Source organism: Panicum hallii, chromosome 7 (genome assembly GCF_002211085.1).
Source record: "Panicum hallii strain FIL2 chromosome 7, PHallii_v3.1, whole genome shotgun sequence".
NCBI lineage: Eukaryota > Viridiplantae > Streptophyta > Magnoliopsida > Poales > Poaceae > Panicum > Panicum hallii.
This window is the reverse complement of record NC_038048.1, coordinates 30,527,741-30,544,631: the sequence shown is the minus strand read 5'-3', so window position 1 is coordinate 30,544,631 and position 16,891 is coordinate 30,527,741. Positions and strand designations below refer to the sequence as shown.

The window sequence follows — 16,891 nt, the reverse complement described above, 5'->3', positions numbered from 1 at the left end:
CAAAGAATCATATCGGTAGAAGCCACAAGGTGCTGGGAGAGTCTCCTCTGCGATATCGCAGAGGGACTTGTCCCACTGCAACGTGAGCTGATCTCCTGACATGGACTATGCCAAATAAATTAAAATTTAAACTAACAATTTAGTAGAACCAATATTATACATTAATTATCACTATGCTAGAACATAACAAAGAAGACACCCCGTTCCGCTTCACTTTTATCTTAGAAATTAAGGTATGTATCAGAACTGAAACAAGTTTGCAGTGATGTACATATAACAAACAGACAAAGATCGACACCGAAGTCGATGAAGTTTAGGTGAGAGGCACCTGACTTATTGCTTGCTTGCAGGCTACTTGTGTTTGATGGAATTGTTGACGACGATCCCGACGATGGCGACGAGGAGGCTGAGCAGTGGCGCGAGGGCCAAGATGATCCTCCTGTTCCTGTAGATGACGGCGTGGATGCCGCTCCTGGTGCTCCTCCTGGTCCGGAGCTGGACGATGCCCTCCAGCGTCTTTAGGTACAGCTCCTGTCGCGGCACCGGGTCGAGGATGCCCTCGAAGAATTCGACGGTCCGGCGGTCGCTCATGGTGCTGAACAGTATCCTCCTTGACCGGAGCTCCTCGACGTCCCGCTCGGCGCGGATGAGCGAGCCGAGGATGGCGAGGTAGGAGCTGACGCCGTTGTTGTCTGACCGGTCCGACACGCACTCCAGCGCCACCATGTTGATGAGCCAGCAGCGCGGCAGCCAGCTGAGCGACAGCCGTGGGAGGACGAGCCGGCCGATTCGGAGCCGGAGCATGGCCGCAGCCGGCAACGACGGCTCCACCTGCACGTCCCTGACGCGGCACGTGCCGCTGCCGTGGAGCTGGATGCCGGCCTCCGCGAGCTCCACGGCCGACGTGAAGTGAGGGAACGGCCGGGCGTAGTCGTGGATGCTGTTGCGGACGTCTCGCGCCGACCCCGAGCGGCCGAGGTGCCGCTGGTGGACGAGGTCCAGGAGGTGGAAGGGGTTCAGGCTGTTCCAATCCCACCGCGTGCCGGGCTGTTCCTCGCGGTGGACGTCGAACTCGAAGTAGGCGAGGATCCAGTCGACCAAGGAGTCCACGGGGACAGGGTGCAGCGCCATGAGCGCGCGCAGCACGACCCAGGGGATCTGGTTCTCGAACAGCAGGACGTCCTTAATGATCCGCAGCATGCGGCCGTGCGTCCAGGACCGGTGCTCGAGCCCTTCCGGGTACTTTCTGGTTAGGATCGCCATCACCGCGAGCAGGAAGCAGCCGTCGACGACCATCATGTTGGCGAATTCGCTGTCGTTGAACAGGTTATCGAAATTGTCAGCGTAGCAGTGCTTCACCTCCACCAGCAGCGGGCGAACCGCGTCCAGGAACCGCCCAGCGCCGCCGCCACCCGGCACGCTGTTGCAGAACTCGTGCACCACGGCCTCCTTCACCTCTTCCATGTCGACGAGGTGCGGCCTGGCGCGGTGGTGGTAGGGGCCGATGGAGACCACGTCCGGCACGAAGTAGCGCTCCTCGAGGCCGCCCCGCACGCTCTGCGGCACCTTCTGGATGAGGAGCAGCCGGGGTGCCACCGAGCGGAACGACGCGTTGCTGGCGGAGAGGCGGGAGGGCAGGTCCATCTGCTCTCGAGGGACCAGATCGACGTTGTGATCCATGGCCGCGAGTTCGACTGATCGGTCGACACCGAATTACTAGTTTGCATTGCCTGTCGGGTATATATAAAAATTCGCATAATAACAAATTATAACTCGCGTAATAGTGTATCATTTGTCTTGTAGCGTGACCTTTCAAACATAACAAATTACTGTATAAAATATAGGTTAGGTAACCCAAATTCCATGGTTGACCGTTCATTTTACACAGGTCATGTGGAAGTAAAGAAGTTCTGGTTAGGTAATCTGCTGTGAGATTCGTTCCATGATGAGTTGGCTCAATGTTACTAGGAATCTATAGAAGGCCCGTCAACTGTTTTTGGCGGTGATTATATTAGTTCAAATTTGTTCTAGTTGATTGCAAGCCCGTCTGTCGACCGTACGTGATAGGGATCAATAACTGGCACGTGAGTGCGTGACATGTAATGTCGCAAGATGCCGTTGGTCCACCGTACCACACGTTGATTAAACAAAAACGAAACACCGATACTTGTCCTGATGCATTTTGTTCTAGTTCAGAAAGGAAAGAAGCATCCCGAACCATGCAATGATACCAGCACGTACTTCTCAAAGCATATTTCAGACATAATTAGATACTCCTTTACAACACAAGCATGCATTTTTTTTTCAGAAACAGAAGGGGTTGGCCTCTACTGGATATATGCTGCATATTATTAAAAATTAGAAACCACCAAGAAGTTACAAGGAAAAATCAATAATATAACAAAAAAGGTGTAACACATGGGGTGTTAATCTTGGCATCAATCACTAATCATGGGCATGATCGTCATCATTAGCATTAATCACACATGCATAATTGCATAGTTAATTCCATGCCATGACATGCATTTAAGTAATTGTGTATGTGTATTTTTTGGTTAATTGCATGATTCAACACATTTTTGGTAAATTAATGCAACAAAATCTTTAAATTATGCAATCAAGTGAAAAGGTTGGAAAATTACAAAATTGTCAACCAAATTAACTTAAAAAGTTAAAATAAATTCTAAACCCCAAGTTAATTGCTTGAAAGTTCAAACTTGTCAAAATTAAAATTGGACTAAGTTGAAAAGCTGAAATTTTAACCATGTTTGAAGCCAGTTAATAATTCAATTGGACTAAAAGCTCAACATTTGGTTCTCATAAAACATGCAGTCCAAAGTGTGAACTTCAAACTGGATAAGTTGTGAAACGAACCGGATTCTCGAATTGAGAATCCGACTCCCTGTACTCTTGCGATATTCCTAGAATCAACAGATGTCGCGTACGTAACTCATTTCACCTAAAAACCACATCCATACATAGTGAGTAACATCACATGGGTTTAATTATTACATAATTCAGAGGATTGTAGTACGAGTTTGGTACAAGCCCCTTGGGCTATACAAGAAATGAGAAAACAGCAGAAGCGATAGCTAGTCTTCAGGCACCATCTCCATCTTGACGAAGTCCTCCCATAGGCAAAGACTCGAGTGTAGCTTCGAGCCTCAATCGTACCAACCGACGCGGTTGTACTCAAACTCTGAGTTTGATCATGCATGTACCCAAACTATCCTTAACGAATGGGATAGGCTCACATCACCATCCGCAGTGTGCAAGTTTTAAGTGGACTATAACTAGTATATCAAATATAACAAGGAAAAGGATGTGATTTTCTATGCTCAAGCAGCAAGTAAAGTTGTAGTTCCGCATCCTCAACACCAAGACATGGGCCATCCCGGCATCTCAGGTTCCCAGTCAACTTACACCTTCCACCAAACCAAATCGATGTGATAGCTCCCGTCCCTCACATCTTAGTTGTCCGAGATAGAAAGTAACCACTAAAGGGAGATAAAAAATTAAGTAACACTACTCTAGTCAGCGAAGCCGGTTCAAGAGATGTTCGTGACCGACGACGTGGACATATGTATAGTTTACACTATGCAGAGATTGTACACCTGAACCCACTTGAAGCAGAGACAATTGAGGATTAGCCAACTCAACGACACAACACCAGTCGAAGGCACTAATAGGCACTAATAGTTACAGCAACATCTTGCTTGCCTGGGTCTTGGACGAATCCCACCTAGTGCGGTCCTTGTTGACGTTCGTTAAATACCAAATTCGATCGTCAATTCGATCAGAAAATAATGAGAGCTAGCATTTCTTGCACGCATATTTATTCAGAATAATATCATTTCCACATGTCCTCTGAAAAATAGTGCTATGTAGGGATTTGAGCAGAAATAGAGGAGAAACGCACCCCTGGTGGCAACGAGCAAAACACCGACGAATGAGCTTGCGCCACCTCAGCCTCCTATGGACCAAAGGGCCCACCAGAGCATGAAAACTAACATAAAACTGCCCGGGGCACCGACCATGGACCAGAGGGCTCACTTGCCAACCAGCCTGCCAAAGGTAGTTAGAATGGTTCGGCCGAACTGGCGCCGCCTTACCTCCAGCTTGCACGTGGCAGCTCCTGAACTTTTCCCAAAGGCGGTTCTGCATGCTTGCACTTGTTTGACTAGCCACGAACTGCCTTACCAAGGCTATAAATACAAGGGGAGGGGCTTCAAATGAAGACACACCTCAAGTTGCTCATTTTCTCATTCGTCTCTTGTTTAGTGGAGTTTAGGCTGAAGTAGCTCTTCTTCGGGTTCCCAAGGTTGCTAGGAGTCTTCGGTATGGCTTTAGCTCTTACCTTCCTCTGTAATTCTCGGATATCCTTAATAGAGTTATCTTCTAGATTTATATATTCGCATGGTTTATATTCTGCGGTGTCAGATGTATGCTCCATGATTAGTTTATATTCATACCTTATACCTTGCATGATTAGACGAGTAAATCTAGTGCCACGGCATCGGTTCCAGTATTCAATTGTTAGCTGTATGATGTCTGTCGATCCAGAGGGTCGGGGATCTGCTCAGGATACTAGAGTATCACTTATTAATGCAGGCATGGTGTTGACACCATTTTTTGGCACGTGTCAAGTTCAGCGTCGGAAAGAAGTAGGAGGGCCTTTGTGGAGTGAAGGAGAAAAATCAGCCAATTCAGATGACTGAAAGGAGATAAATGGGAACTGGTCAATGAGGTTGCCGATTGGAGACTTGGCCGATTTTGCACAAGGGGGTTGGCCCGATTGCCGATTGAACATTCCTGCCGATTGGGCCAGATTGGGCCGGAGGCATTTTGTAGTCAATTAGGGTTTTGTGTCGAGTCCGACTCTTGCATGGGTCGATAAGATTGTTTAGGAAATTTATTTATTTAGTGTCAAGTTTTGTGTTTGTCGTGATGGACAAGGAGTCTGTATCCTAGGATATAAATAGCGATCCTGCATGGTCTAAAGAAGTTTTTTACACACCAACATAAACCAAAACCCTACTTTTTTCGCAATCTACTTTTCGTACTTGGCGACTTCGTCAAATCTTTTTCTTTTTCCACGTGTTCTTTCGAGTTAGCAGGGCTGCATTGCTTTGACCTCCAGCTTGCTGGTAAGTTCTGCGTTTATTGAGTATTTTCTAGACTTTAACTTCGGGCTCATTGCTGTTGTTTTATCTAGATTTATTCACAATTTATCGATACATGCTAGATCTGCAAGGTTTAACTCCAATCTTGTAGTTTTAGTTTTTATCACTAATTGATTCAGCTTGACATAGTCTCTATCGGCTAGATCGGATCTATTATAATATATTGCTTCACAGCTGATTTAGATCTGTTTTGAGGGTTGTTTATCGAGCTCTGTTTAAGTTACGTTTTAGTAGCTTCTTACGTCGCTCACGTTACTGCAATCGGCTTTCCAGCTGTTTGTCTTCATTCGTATCGGCAGCTTTGCCGTTACAACCAATCGGAGAGATTCGGTACACCAACCGTTTCGATCCTGAATATAACATCTCATTTTCTTGTCAATCAACAGGTCAGATTGACAGGCATGTCTTTGGTTCAGGATTTAGTGTGCTAGTACGTGAAGGTCGCTGCACGATTTTTGCGTCAACACACTTTTGGCACGCCCGGTGGGACCTGAAAGATTTCTAGAATGTCACTTCCTGATTCCCAGAATGTTTTGAAATAGAACATCATGCTGGTAACCGAAGAGGATCTGAAGGCTGAACAGAGGGAGGATATGGCAAAGGCTGTGGATGAGTTCAAAGCAGAGTTCCTCAAATCATTTAGCAAAACCAAGAGTGGGGATGTTATCAAGAAATTCCCCCCCCCCCCGTCTCCCCGCAATATATTGTCATCCATGATGATCCAGGCAAGCAGAGTGAGATGGTCAATGAAGCTCTTCATCTTGCATTAATCAACCAATCTGACATTATGACCAATGCAATGGATAATGCCATTGTCCAAGCTCTAAGAACGGGAGAAGCCTCTTAGGGTTTCAAGGGACCTACACATAAAATGCCAGGAGCTTGAATTGGCAGTACCCATACAACATTTGAGGCAGCTGCAACAGAATCATCGGTCACTCAGCCGATTCAATCTAAAGGTGTTTATTACACATTGTCGCAACAGTTCTCGACACCTTTGCCGCGGCAATCGGCGCCTCAACCTCCTCCAGTGTTCACCACTTCACTGTCGTTAATTACTTCATCGGTGCAAGGAGTTGCAGGAGATCCAATCGGATGGGATCCAAAAACTGGCTTTGGGATGCCACCCGATTTTGGAGGCACATCTACCAACACACTCTTGGAGACACCCCTGAGGCCTCCTTCACCTCGGACTCCAGCTCTTCAGTCAGCCGGTTTATACCAAATGCATACACCAAACTCTGGGCTGACAGGTACTTTGGTTCACCATCAGGATGGGATCAAACTAGTGCGTACACCAAACTCCGTTGTAGGATGGGTCCTACAACAAGATTAGTATTGCACCTTGAGGTTCCTCCGTTGCAGGCATCACCACAACAACAGCCACCTCCACAGCAAGAATCAGCTCCACATATGATGTCACAAAACCAATATCAGATGTCAGGTTCACAGCCGATTCATCAGCATCAACCTTAGATTTCGGCACCATGGATGACGCCTCAGCAACATCAGCATCAGCAAGTAGTTTACCAACACCAAATGCAGGTGGCTACTGTCGGTGTTTAACCGGCTGCCCACCGAGGGATATACCCAAGGTGGTAAGTTTTAGGTGAGGAGACGCCGAGATCAGGAATTCGAAGGTGCAAGGAACACAAGACTTAGACAGGTTCGGGCCGCACGGAGCGTAACACCCTACGTCCTGTATGGTTTGTATTGCCTTTTGGTGTAGAATGACCTAATGATCTTCTGTTTTTAGGGGGGTCCCTGACCTCCCTTATATATCCGAGAGGCCAGGGTTACAAGGATGCTAACCAACCTCCACCGAGGGATCATACCAGATCATGTCTCGAGTAGATCCCCTCCGTGTTGGTTAGCTCTATCTCCTATTTAAACGGAATAAACAAGAGATAGACAAGATGAATAAGAGATAAGACGGGCTTAATCTCTTAGACCTCTTTAAACTACGTCATGTGCCCAGCCCGGTGGCCCCGGGTCTGACAAGCCCCCGAGCTCTTCGTAGCTAAGTACTGCAGGCTTATCGAGTACTTTCGAAGCAGTCTTCGACTTCTTTTGAAGCTTCGTCTTGAAATCCTCCTTCGAGTACTTCCTTGGCTGCATCGAAGCTATGAGGTGCTCATGCCCCGACTTTTTGTTATGGTGTGCGATTTTAAAAATCGCACTCCATATGGAGTAGCCCCCGAGCCTTAGGTTGAATTGGAGAATCAGGCTAAGGGTCCCAGTTATCTGTAATCCTCCTTATCCTTCAAAGAAATTTGAAAAATAAGTAGTCGATGCCACGTACCCCGCAGCCCCCGAGCCTTGACTCCAAATCCCACAAAATTGGAGATAAGGGTCCAAAAATCGTGGCGTGCAGGCTAAACAATGATATTTTAAGGGAAGACCAAAATGATGATACAAATGATGTAATTAGACCAAAGATTCGAAAAACCCCTTTTTTCGGGCTAATTAGCCCTGAAAAAATGATTAATCAAATATTTAATCCAATCAGAACACCAAATGACCCCTCACCTTCGGAATATTCCACAAAACGACTCTTGAACTTCAGAACAGTAACTTTTCCTTATCCCGCTGGTTACTTAACCCCGCGGCAATAGGAGGGAAAATTATGCTTTCAGTCCGTATTCCGCCAAAAACCACCAAAGCCCTAACCAGAGCCAAACGCCGCCGCCATCCCCTCAAGGAGATCCTCCCGCTCCGACCTCCGCACCCCTCCCCCCGCAGCCCCCGAGCATCTCGTGGCTAGCGCATCGGAGATGGCGTCAAAGAAGTCAGAGATCGAGGAAATGAAGAAGGATGCGGAGCCATCGACCACGGAGTGGACACACAATAAGTGCTCCCTCAACAATCTGAAAAAACTAGTCTCCGAGGGGTTGCTTCAAGAGAAAAACCTTGTCAACTGGCGCCCCTCATTCCGTGAGCCCTTCCCCATGGAGAATGTCGATGAAATCATCACATTCTTTCATTTTGCCGAACGGGGATTGGCCCTCCCCACTTGTTCTTTCTTTCGCGGCCTTCTTTATTACTATGGGCTTGAGCTCCATCACCTCAACCCTAATTCCATCTGCCACATTTCCATTTTCATCCACTTCTGTGAAGCATTTCTCGGAATTGAACCCCACTGGGATATATTCCGCTTCCTCTTTCGCGTCAAACCCCAGCCGACCACAAAGAAACTTGCCGTGGTGGGGGGCGCCGGAATCCAACTGCGACAGCAGGCCGGCGAAAAATACCTTTCATACAAATTTCCCTCCAACCTTCCTGGGTGGAAAAACCTCTGGTTTTACATCGAAAACCATGCTCCCCCCCTGCCGACGAAGTCGAGCAAACCGCCAGTGGTGAGGGGGGAATGGAACCTTGAACCCTCCGGCATGGAAATGATACAAGTTAAGGAGCTGCTGGAGGCCATCGAGACATTGAAGAAGGAGGGGGTGACCGGCGCCTCCGTCATGTTCTCATTTTACAAGCGCCGCATCCAACCCATCCAACAGCGATGTTGCCTGGGCTTCGAGTACATCGGCCCCGCTGACCCTTCTCGCATGTGCACAGAGGAGGTGCCAGACGAAGTCGCGCTCCAGCGGGTTCAGCGGGTGCTGCTGGACGTGAACACCGTGCCGTACATGCCCACCTTGTACTCCGCGCGAAATCCGCCCCCGCCGGTAAGTATTCGACTTCTTTCGCTGAAGAAATCGGCTACTGCGCCGGTACTGAACTGAAGAACTTTCTGCAGGGACACTCGGAGCTGTACTGCAGCTACCCGCCGCAGCCGGACCTCCCCCGAGCGTATCATCTCCTTCCCTCTGCAGCCACGGCGGCCGAGAAGGCTCGTCTTGCTGCAGCTCAAAGCCGCAACGAGTCCGCCGAACGCGTGGACTCCCCAGCGGGGGAAGAAGCCGAAGGAGGTCCGCGCCCTGCTGCCGCCGTTGCCACCAAGATGGCTCGCCTTGCTGCGATTCAAGGCGGCAGCGAGTCCACCGAGTGCGCGGGCTCGCAGGCGAGCGAAGGAACCGGAGGGGAGCTGCGCCGGGACAACTCCTCCGACCAGAGCGTGGAGTTGGCCGGCGCTCTACCAACGGTGCCTAAGGGCCAGCGCCAGGTGCGCAAACGCAAGGCCCAAGAAGTCGAGTCCTCCAGGTGCGGAATTGCTGGTTTGGTCAGTTGCAAAGTTTCCATGATGCTGAGTACTGACGGCGTCCCCTTGCAGTCTCCCTGTTCTGCCATCCGGGACTGAACCCGAAGGGGTGGAGGCAGGCCCGTCTGCCGCGGCGGCGGTGACAATCGCCGTGGCGGGGACCCCTCCACCGGCCGACCCGGCCTCGCCATCAGCAACGGGCGTTCCCCGACGGGTCTGGCGGGTGAAGAAGGCTGCCAAGAAGAAGTCGACGCTGTAAGTTTTCTTTCGATCAGTTGAAGATCCTGCTCGTGCTCACTTGGATAACAATGTTGTCGATGTCACCAGGGCTGCGAGCGCCGTGCAACTCCAGCTGGAACCAGGGACGGCTGCGGCGCCTGCCTCAGCTGCTGCAGCCCCCGGCGCCTGAGAGGCCAGTACCCGCAGAGGTGGCCCCTGAAGCGGATGCGGCGCTGCCCGACTTGCCGCCTCCCGAGCCCCGACAAGAGGGAGCCGGACCCAGTGGCGGGGCACAAGTCGAGACCCCTGATGCCGCTCATACTGATGGCACAGGTATGCGCTTACCCGCCCGCGACTGGCTGCCGGGGTTTGGGCGTAATGTGTTGACCACTTCATATGCCTGCAGGTGTCTAGCCGCCGCCGCCCGGGGATGCCGCCGGGTCCTCGGGGAGCCCCCGTGCGGTGCTGAGGGCCGGGCCGGGGTACCAGAACGTCATCACCACCGACCTGGTGGACGACCCCCTGCTGACGGCGGAAAACCTGAGGACCTTCAAGAGCACCTTCAAGGAGCTGTACGACTTCTCCATGGTAAGGCTTGGGTGATGTTCCGGTTGTAAATGGATGATGAACTTTTGATTCAGTCTCCGCCTGTTGCGCAGCATGTGATCACCAAATCCCAAAAGAAGTCAGAGAAACTCCGCGCGGTTGTGAGTGATGCTCAAGAGCTGGCTGCCCTGGACAAGCGCGTCTCCGACGAAATTACGAAGAGAAACTATCTGCAGCGAGAGCTGGACATCCTGAAGCAAGAAAGAACTCAAGAGACCTGGCTGCTCAAGAACGACCTGAAGAACCTCGAGGAGGCCAACTCCGAACTTCAACAACAGCTCAAGAAGCAACAAGCAGAGTACCAGGAGCAGCTCAAAGCCGAGAAGAAGGCACACCAAGGTAGGCCCTCGCTTCCCTCGAGTACTTTCCCTTAGTAACTCCACTTAGATGCTGAAGTACCCTTACCACAGAGCTTAGGAAAATAACGAAACACAAAGAGGAGCTGCTTACTGACGTGAAGAATATGCTGTATCGTCGTACAGATGAAGTCGAAAGGCTGCAGAAGCTGATCGGCGACACTGAACGTCAGTTCGTCGACTGCCTTCTGCAAGTCAAAACGCTGGGCGAGAAGGACGAGCAGCAGCGCAAGGAGCTGGAGGACCTCCGGGGGGCCGCCCAGGAGCTTGTGGACATGGTGGATCCGCCGGAAGAAGGCGAAGCATGCCCTCGGCCCCTGCTGGAGCGACTCCGCGAGGCCCCGAAGAAGATGCTCAAGTTTCTATCCGAAGCTCCAGTTGCGTGCGTGAGTAATGCCCTCGCCTATGTGAAGTCCTTCGTGCCGAACGCGCAGCTAAGCATCTTTGCGCAAGGGATGGCGGCGGACTGCACAGACGAGCGGTTTGAGGAGTACCTGCGAGAGGCCCAACCTGCAGCAGAACAAATTGTACACAATGTACTGCAGGATTAGGGTGTATGAAACAAGTGCTTGCTTCTTTGTATATATGGTTATTTTGATGTCTCTACTCGCGTATGTGCCTGTGTTGAGTTGATATCAGGCTTATAAGGCGTAAGTAGTAGACACTACCCTGGGTGCAACGACCCTGGAGGTAGCCGTAGCTCCATGTAGGAACTCGTCTAACAAGTTGTCCGCAACCCGAACTCGTGGGTCTAAACTTGTTAGGAAAGAACGCGAGCATCGTCGCGGGATTGCCGTGCGTAGGGCAGAAAAACAGGACTACCTCGAGTACAGCGACTCTGAGTGTAGTCGAAGGTCGCTCCTGTTATGAGCGTGCTCCGTAAGCTAAGTAAGACCCGGACGGACGGATCGAGCTTGTTAGGAGCAGGTGCGGTTGTTGCCGCGGGTCTGCCGCTCTCTTCGGCAGAAAAAAGACAATTCTGAGTGCGGCCACTCAGAATGTAGTCGAGATAGCTCTTCATGCGAGCCCTTCCAACGTACTGCTGTTAAGCTAGTCGAGCGGATCGACTGCGTTGGAAAAAATGCGACTGCTGTCGCGTGCGACCATCCGAGGTCGCGGTGGAACTGGAAATGTGGCGGAGTTAGACGGAGTCGAGGGTTCCATCGGGAACTGGAGTCGAAGGGAGATGACCGTGGCTGTGGCCCCCGCGTCATGCGTGACAAAAAGTCGATTTATATATACACATGTTTACACGTGACACTGGCCATCGTGCGCCCGTGGAGGAGTGTTCAATCCGAATGTTGTGGCGCGCGGCCTCCAATTTGTACCGAGGAAAAGAGATCTTCCGAGCCCCCGGGGATTCTGATATCACCGGGCGCTTGCTTATGGGTAGAACTTGCGTAGGTTTTGGACGTTCCAGGAATTTGGGATGTCCTGACCCTCGGGGCATTGTAGTCGATATGACCCTGGCCGTGTGACCTGCTTGATGACGAAGGGGCCCTCCCACTTTGAGTTGAGCTTGTGTAGGCCAGACTCGTCCTGAATGCGGCGCAAGACCAGTTCGCCAACGTTGAATGACCGCTCCCGGACGTTGCGATCATGATATCTCCGGATCCCCTGCAGGTACCGAGCTGACTGGACAAGAGCGGTGCAACGAGCTTCTTCCACGGAATCGAGCTCTAACTGCCGCGCCTCGTCCGCCTCGCCTTCATTGTACATTTCGACCCGTGGGGATTTCCACATGATATCGGCTGGTAGAATGGCTTCAGATCCATATACAAGGAAGAAAGGCGTATGACCTGTGGCTTTGGACGGCTGGGTCCGAAGCCCCTAGATGACGTGTGGTAGCTCATGCACCCATTTGCCTCCCTTCTTGCTGTTTTCATCATAAAGCCTCTTCTTGAGACCGTCAATGATCAAGCCATTCGCCCTTTCGACTTGTCCATTGGCCCTTGGGTGTGCAACTGAGACATACTTAACTTCGATGCAAGCATTCTCGCAAAACTCCCAGAACTGGTTTGCCGTGAAATTTGATCCCAAGTCAGTGATGATGGTGTTGGGGAAGCCGAAACGATGCAAAATATCTAAGATGAAGTCGACAACCCGGTCTGGCGTGAGCTTGGCTATCGGCTTGTACTCGATCCACTTAGTAAACTTGTCGATAGCCACCAGAACATGGGTAAAACCGCCTGGCGCCGTCGTGAAGGGCCCGATCATGTCGAGACTCCAACAAGCAAAGGGCCAGGATGGCGGTATAGTGATGAGGCTGTGAGCCGGAACATGCGTCTGTTTGCCGAAGAATTGACAATTTTGGCACCTGCGCACGAGATCCTCCACGTCGGTTACTGCGGTGGGCCACCAGAAACCGGCCCTGTATGCTTTCCCCACCAGCGTTCTTGAAGCTGCGTGGTTGCCGCAGACGCCTTCGTGGATCTCTCGCAGTATGTCGTAACCATCTTCCTTTGTGACGCACTTCATGAGAACTCCTGACCGAGCACCGCGCCGATAGAGCTTGCCGTTGGCCAGGACGAAGCCCTTGCTTCACCGCAAGACGCGCACTGCTTCTGCGCTCCTGGCGTCGATTCCCGCCGGCAGCCGTTGGTCTCGAATGAAGTCGATAAAAGCCTCTCGCCAGTCCTCCCCCAGTACCATAACCTCTCGATCGGGTTGTTGGGAACCCGAATCGATGGTTACCGACGGAGAAGGTTTGATGGATGGCTGCTCGAGCTCCTGGATGAAAACTCCCGGCGGGACCTGAGCGCGTGTTGACCCCAACTTGGACAGGATATCCGCACCAACATTGTGCTCTCGTAGCACATGGTGGACCTCTAGGCCGGAGAACTTGCTTTCCAGTTTGCGCACTTCCTGCACGTATGCGTCCATTGTCTCCTTGTTGCAGTCCCATTCCTTATTGACCTGCTGAACAACAAGAAGAGAATCGCCATACACAAGTAATCGCTTGATCCCTAGTTATTTTCGCTAAACGAAGCCCGTGAAGCAAGGCTTCATACTCGGCTTCATTATTGGATACCTTCCATAGGATCTGAAGGACGTATTTCAGTTGTTCGCCTCTTGGGGAGATGAGCAAAACACCAGCGCCGCCGCCGTCGAGCTTGAGGGACCCATCAAAATACATGGTCCAATGCTCTGGCTTGTCCACTGGGGTTAGGACTTGATTCTCCCTCCATTCAGCCATGAAGTCGACTAGAGCCGGTGACTTGATTGCGGTGCGTGGCTTGAAGTCGATTGACAAAGCCCCCAGTTCCACTGCCCATTTAGATATGCGTCCCGTGGCATCTTGATTATGGAGAATATCCGCCAGCGGGAAGTCCGTGATCACAGTGATCTTGTACTCATTGAAGTAATGGCGCAGCTTCCTTGATGTGATTAAAATTGCATATAAAAGCTTTTGAACAGTTGGATATCGTACCTTTGACTCGGAGAGGACTTCGCTGACGAAGTAGACAGGCCTCTGCACTCCAAACGCATGGCCTTCTTCGCCTCGCTCGACTACAATAGCACTGCTGACAACATGAGTTGTCGCCGCAATGTAGAGTAGTAGATCCTCTTCTGGTAGCGGTGCTGTAAGGATCGGAGGTGACTGGAGGTGAGTTTTCAGGTCTTGTAGAGCCCGCTCGGCCTCCTCCGTCCATTGGAACTTGTCCTGGCATTTTAAGAGCTTGAAGAAAGGTAGTCCTCTCTCCCCGAGTCGGGAGATGAACCTGTTCAGGGCCGCCATACAACCTGTCAGCTTCTGCACATCCTTGATTGTGGCCGGAGCCTCCGTATCAGTGATGGCCGTGATCTTGACAGGGTTGGCTTCGATGCCCCGGTTGCTGACGATAAACCCGAGCAATTTCCCTGAAGGTACTCCAAAAACGCACTTGGTGGGATTAAGTTTCCACCGATATCTGCGCAGACTGCTAAATGTTTCTTCCAAATCAGCGATCAAGTTATCTGCATCCCTGGTCTTGATGACCACGTCATCCACATAGGCCTCAACATTCCGGTGCAGCTGATCCGCGAAACACATCTGGATCGCCCGCTGGTACGTTGCTCCGGCGTTCTTCAACCCGAAGGACATGGTTTTGTAAGCATATGTCCCGTACGGGGTAATAAACGCTATCTTGATTTGGTCTTCCTCCTTGAGCGTGATCTGATGATACCCTGAGTAACAATCAAGAAAACAAAGAAGGACACAACCGGCCGTCGAGTCGACAACTTGGTTGATGCGCGGCAGCCCAAAATGATCCTTTGGGCAGTGCTTGTTGAGATCAGTGTAGTCGACACACATTCTCCATTCATTATTCTTTTTTCGTACAAGAACGGGATTCGCTACCCACTCTGGGTGGATTACTTCTTTAATGAATCCAGCCGCGAGAAGCTTAGCGATCTCCCGTTTAATGGCCTCACGCTTATCGTGGGCAAACCTTCGCAGGCGTTGCTTTTTAGGCATGGCCTTTGGGTCTACATTCAAAGCATGCTCGATCAACTCCCTGGGCACCCCTGGCATATCCGCAGGTTTCCATGCGAATATGTCTCGGTTAGCCCGAAGAAAGCTGAGGAGCGCGAGTTCCTATTTGTCACCTAAGCCCGCGCCAATGACGGCGGTCTTAGATGAATCTCCCTCCTGGAGCTGGATCGTCTTGAGGGCCACGCCGTCAGTCGACTGGATACTCGACTTGCTGGCCTTCTTGGAGGGGATCTCCAGCCTGGACTGGGAAAGCTGCTGCGCGGCCGCGAGTACTTCTCCCGAAGCATCTGGCACGCGAGCAGTCGAAGCATATTGGATCGCCTCCTGATTGCAGTCATATGACTTCTTCAAGTCGCCACGGAGGGTGAGTACTCCACCGAGTCCTGGCATCTTAAGAAGCAGATAGACATAATGCGGCACGGCCATGAACTTGGCAAGTGCCGGGCGACCCAGTATAGCGTGATAAGAGGACTCAAAGGTAGCCACTTCGAACTTGATGAACTCGGTACGGTAATTCTCCTGCGTGCCGAAGGTGACTGGGAGGACCACCGTACCAAGCGGGTGTGCCGCGTTACCTGGGACGATGCCGTAGAAGGGAGACTTGCTGGGAACCAGCATGTCCTTGAAATCCAGGCCCATTTTCTTTAGAGTGCTGACGAAAATGAGATTGACCCCGCTCCCGCCGTCGATAAGGACCTTGGTGAGCTTAACCTCTGCCACCACAGGATCCAGGACCAAGGGGAATTTACCAGGCTCCAAGAAGCTCGTCCACTGATCGTTACGAGAGAACGAGATGGGGACCTCCAACCAACAGAGTGGTCGTGGTACCGCCGGCTCAATGGACAAGATCTCCCGAAGAAGCAGCTTCTGGTCCCTCCTGGAACCAAAATCCTCATCCCCCCCGAAGATGACGTTGACGACCTTCGAGGCGTCCTGAAACTTCGGGTTGTGCCCCTGGTCATCGTGGTCGTCATCCTTGGGTTCTTTGTCGGCAGGCTTCTTATTCTTCTTCCCACCACCGGTGTTGCTGAACGTCCTCCGGAGGTGGTAGCAGTCGATGGCGGCGTGGCTGGCGCCCGGATGCCATGGGCACTTCTTCTGCAGGAGCTTTTCAAACTCCTCCTGTGTTGTCGACTTCTGGCCCCGCAAAGGACGGTCGATAGCCGCGATGACATCATCTGGCTTTCGTTTTCGGAGTGAACCCGAAAAGTCCCGCTGGCTTTTGTCATTGCGGTTGTCGTTTGGGCGTCGCAGGTTGCTATCTTGACACCGCGGGAACCGCTCCCGCATCTTCTCCTCCTGCTCGGACCAGTCGTGCATCATATCACAAAGGCCCGCGACAGTCTTTGGCCTGTTCCGCCCGAAGTCCCTGTAGATGCCCGGGTCGGTGATGCCGTTGTAGAAGCAGTCGATGATGTCGTCCTCCGAGATGTTCGCGATGGTGGCGCGAACATCGAAGAAATGACGCGTGTAGGACCGCAGGAGCTCGTTGCGTTCTTGCTTGCACTGGGCAAGATCGTGTCGAGTACCTGCGCGAGCAATCGCTCCCTGGAAGTTGTCGATGAAAACCTTCTTAAGTCGTTCCCAGGAGTCGATGGAGTTGCAGCCGAGGCTCTCCAACCAAGTGAGTGGCGCAGGATCCAAAGCCATTGGGAAGTAGACAACTTTGGTGATGTTTGAGCCCCCTGCTACTTCGATAGCCGTGGAGTAACAACGGAGCCATTGCTGAGGAGCCTGCTTGCCGTCGTACTTGGTGATGCCGATGGGTTTGAAACCCTCTGGGTACTTGTAGCTGCTGAAACGTGCAGAGAAAGCAGGAAATCGATCACTACAGTCAGTACCTTCGTTTTTGACTTCTTCACGGGTCTTGCGCCTGGAAGAAATCACGGTCCGCGCATCGCGG

General features: G+C 51.5%; 1 protein-coding gene across 1 annotated transcript; it reads right to left on the bottom strand.

Annotated features, from left to right (window-relative positions):
* Positions 1–351: 351 nt before the first annotated feature.
* Positions 352–1,680, bottom strand: LOC112900613 (UPF0481 protein At3g47200-like). Its single transcript, XM_025969456.1, has one exon. It carries the CDS (start codon positions 1,678–1,680, stop codon positions 352–354), a length of 1,329 nt encoding a protein of 442 aa, XP_025825241.1.
* Positions 1,681–16,891: the final 15,211 nt, after the last annotated feature.

Bases quoted from the DNA above. Each gene is read 5' to 3' on its own strand.
- LOC112900613 (XM_025969456.1), bottom strand. From the start codon at position 1,680: ATGGATCACAACGTCGATCTGGTCCCTCGAGAGCAGATGGACCTGCCC.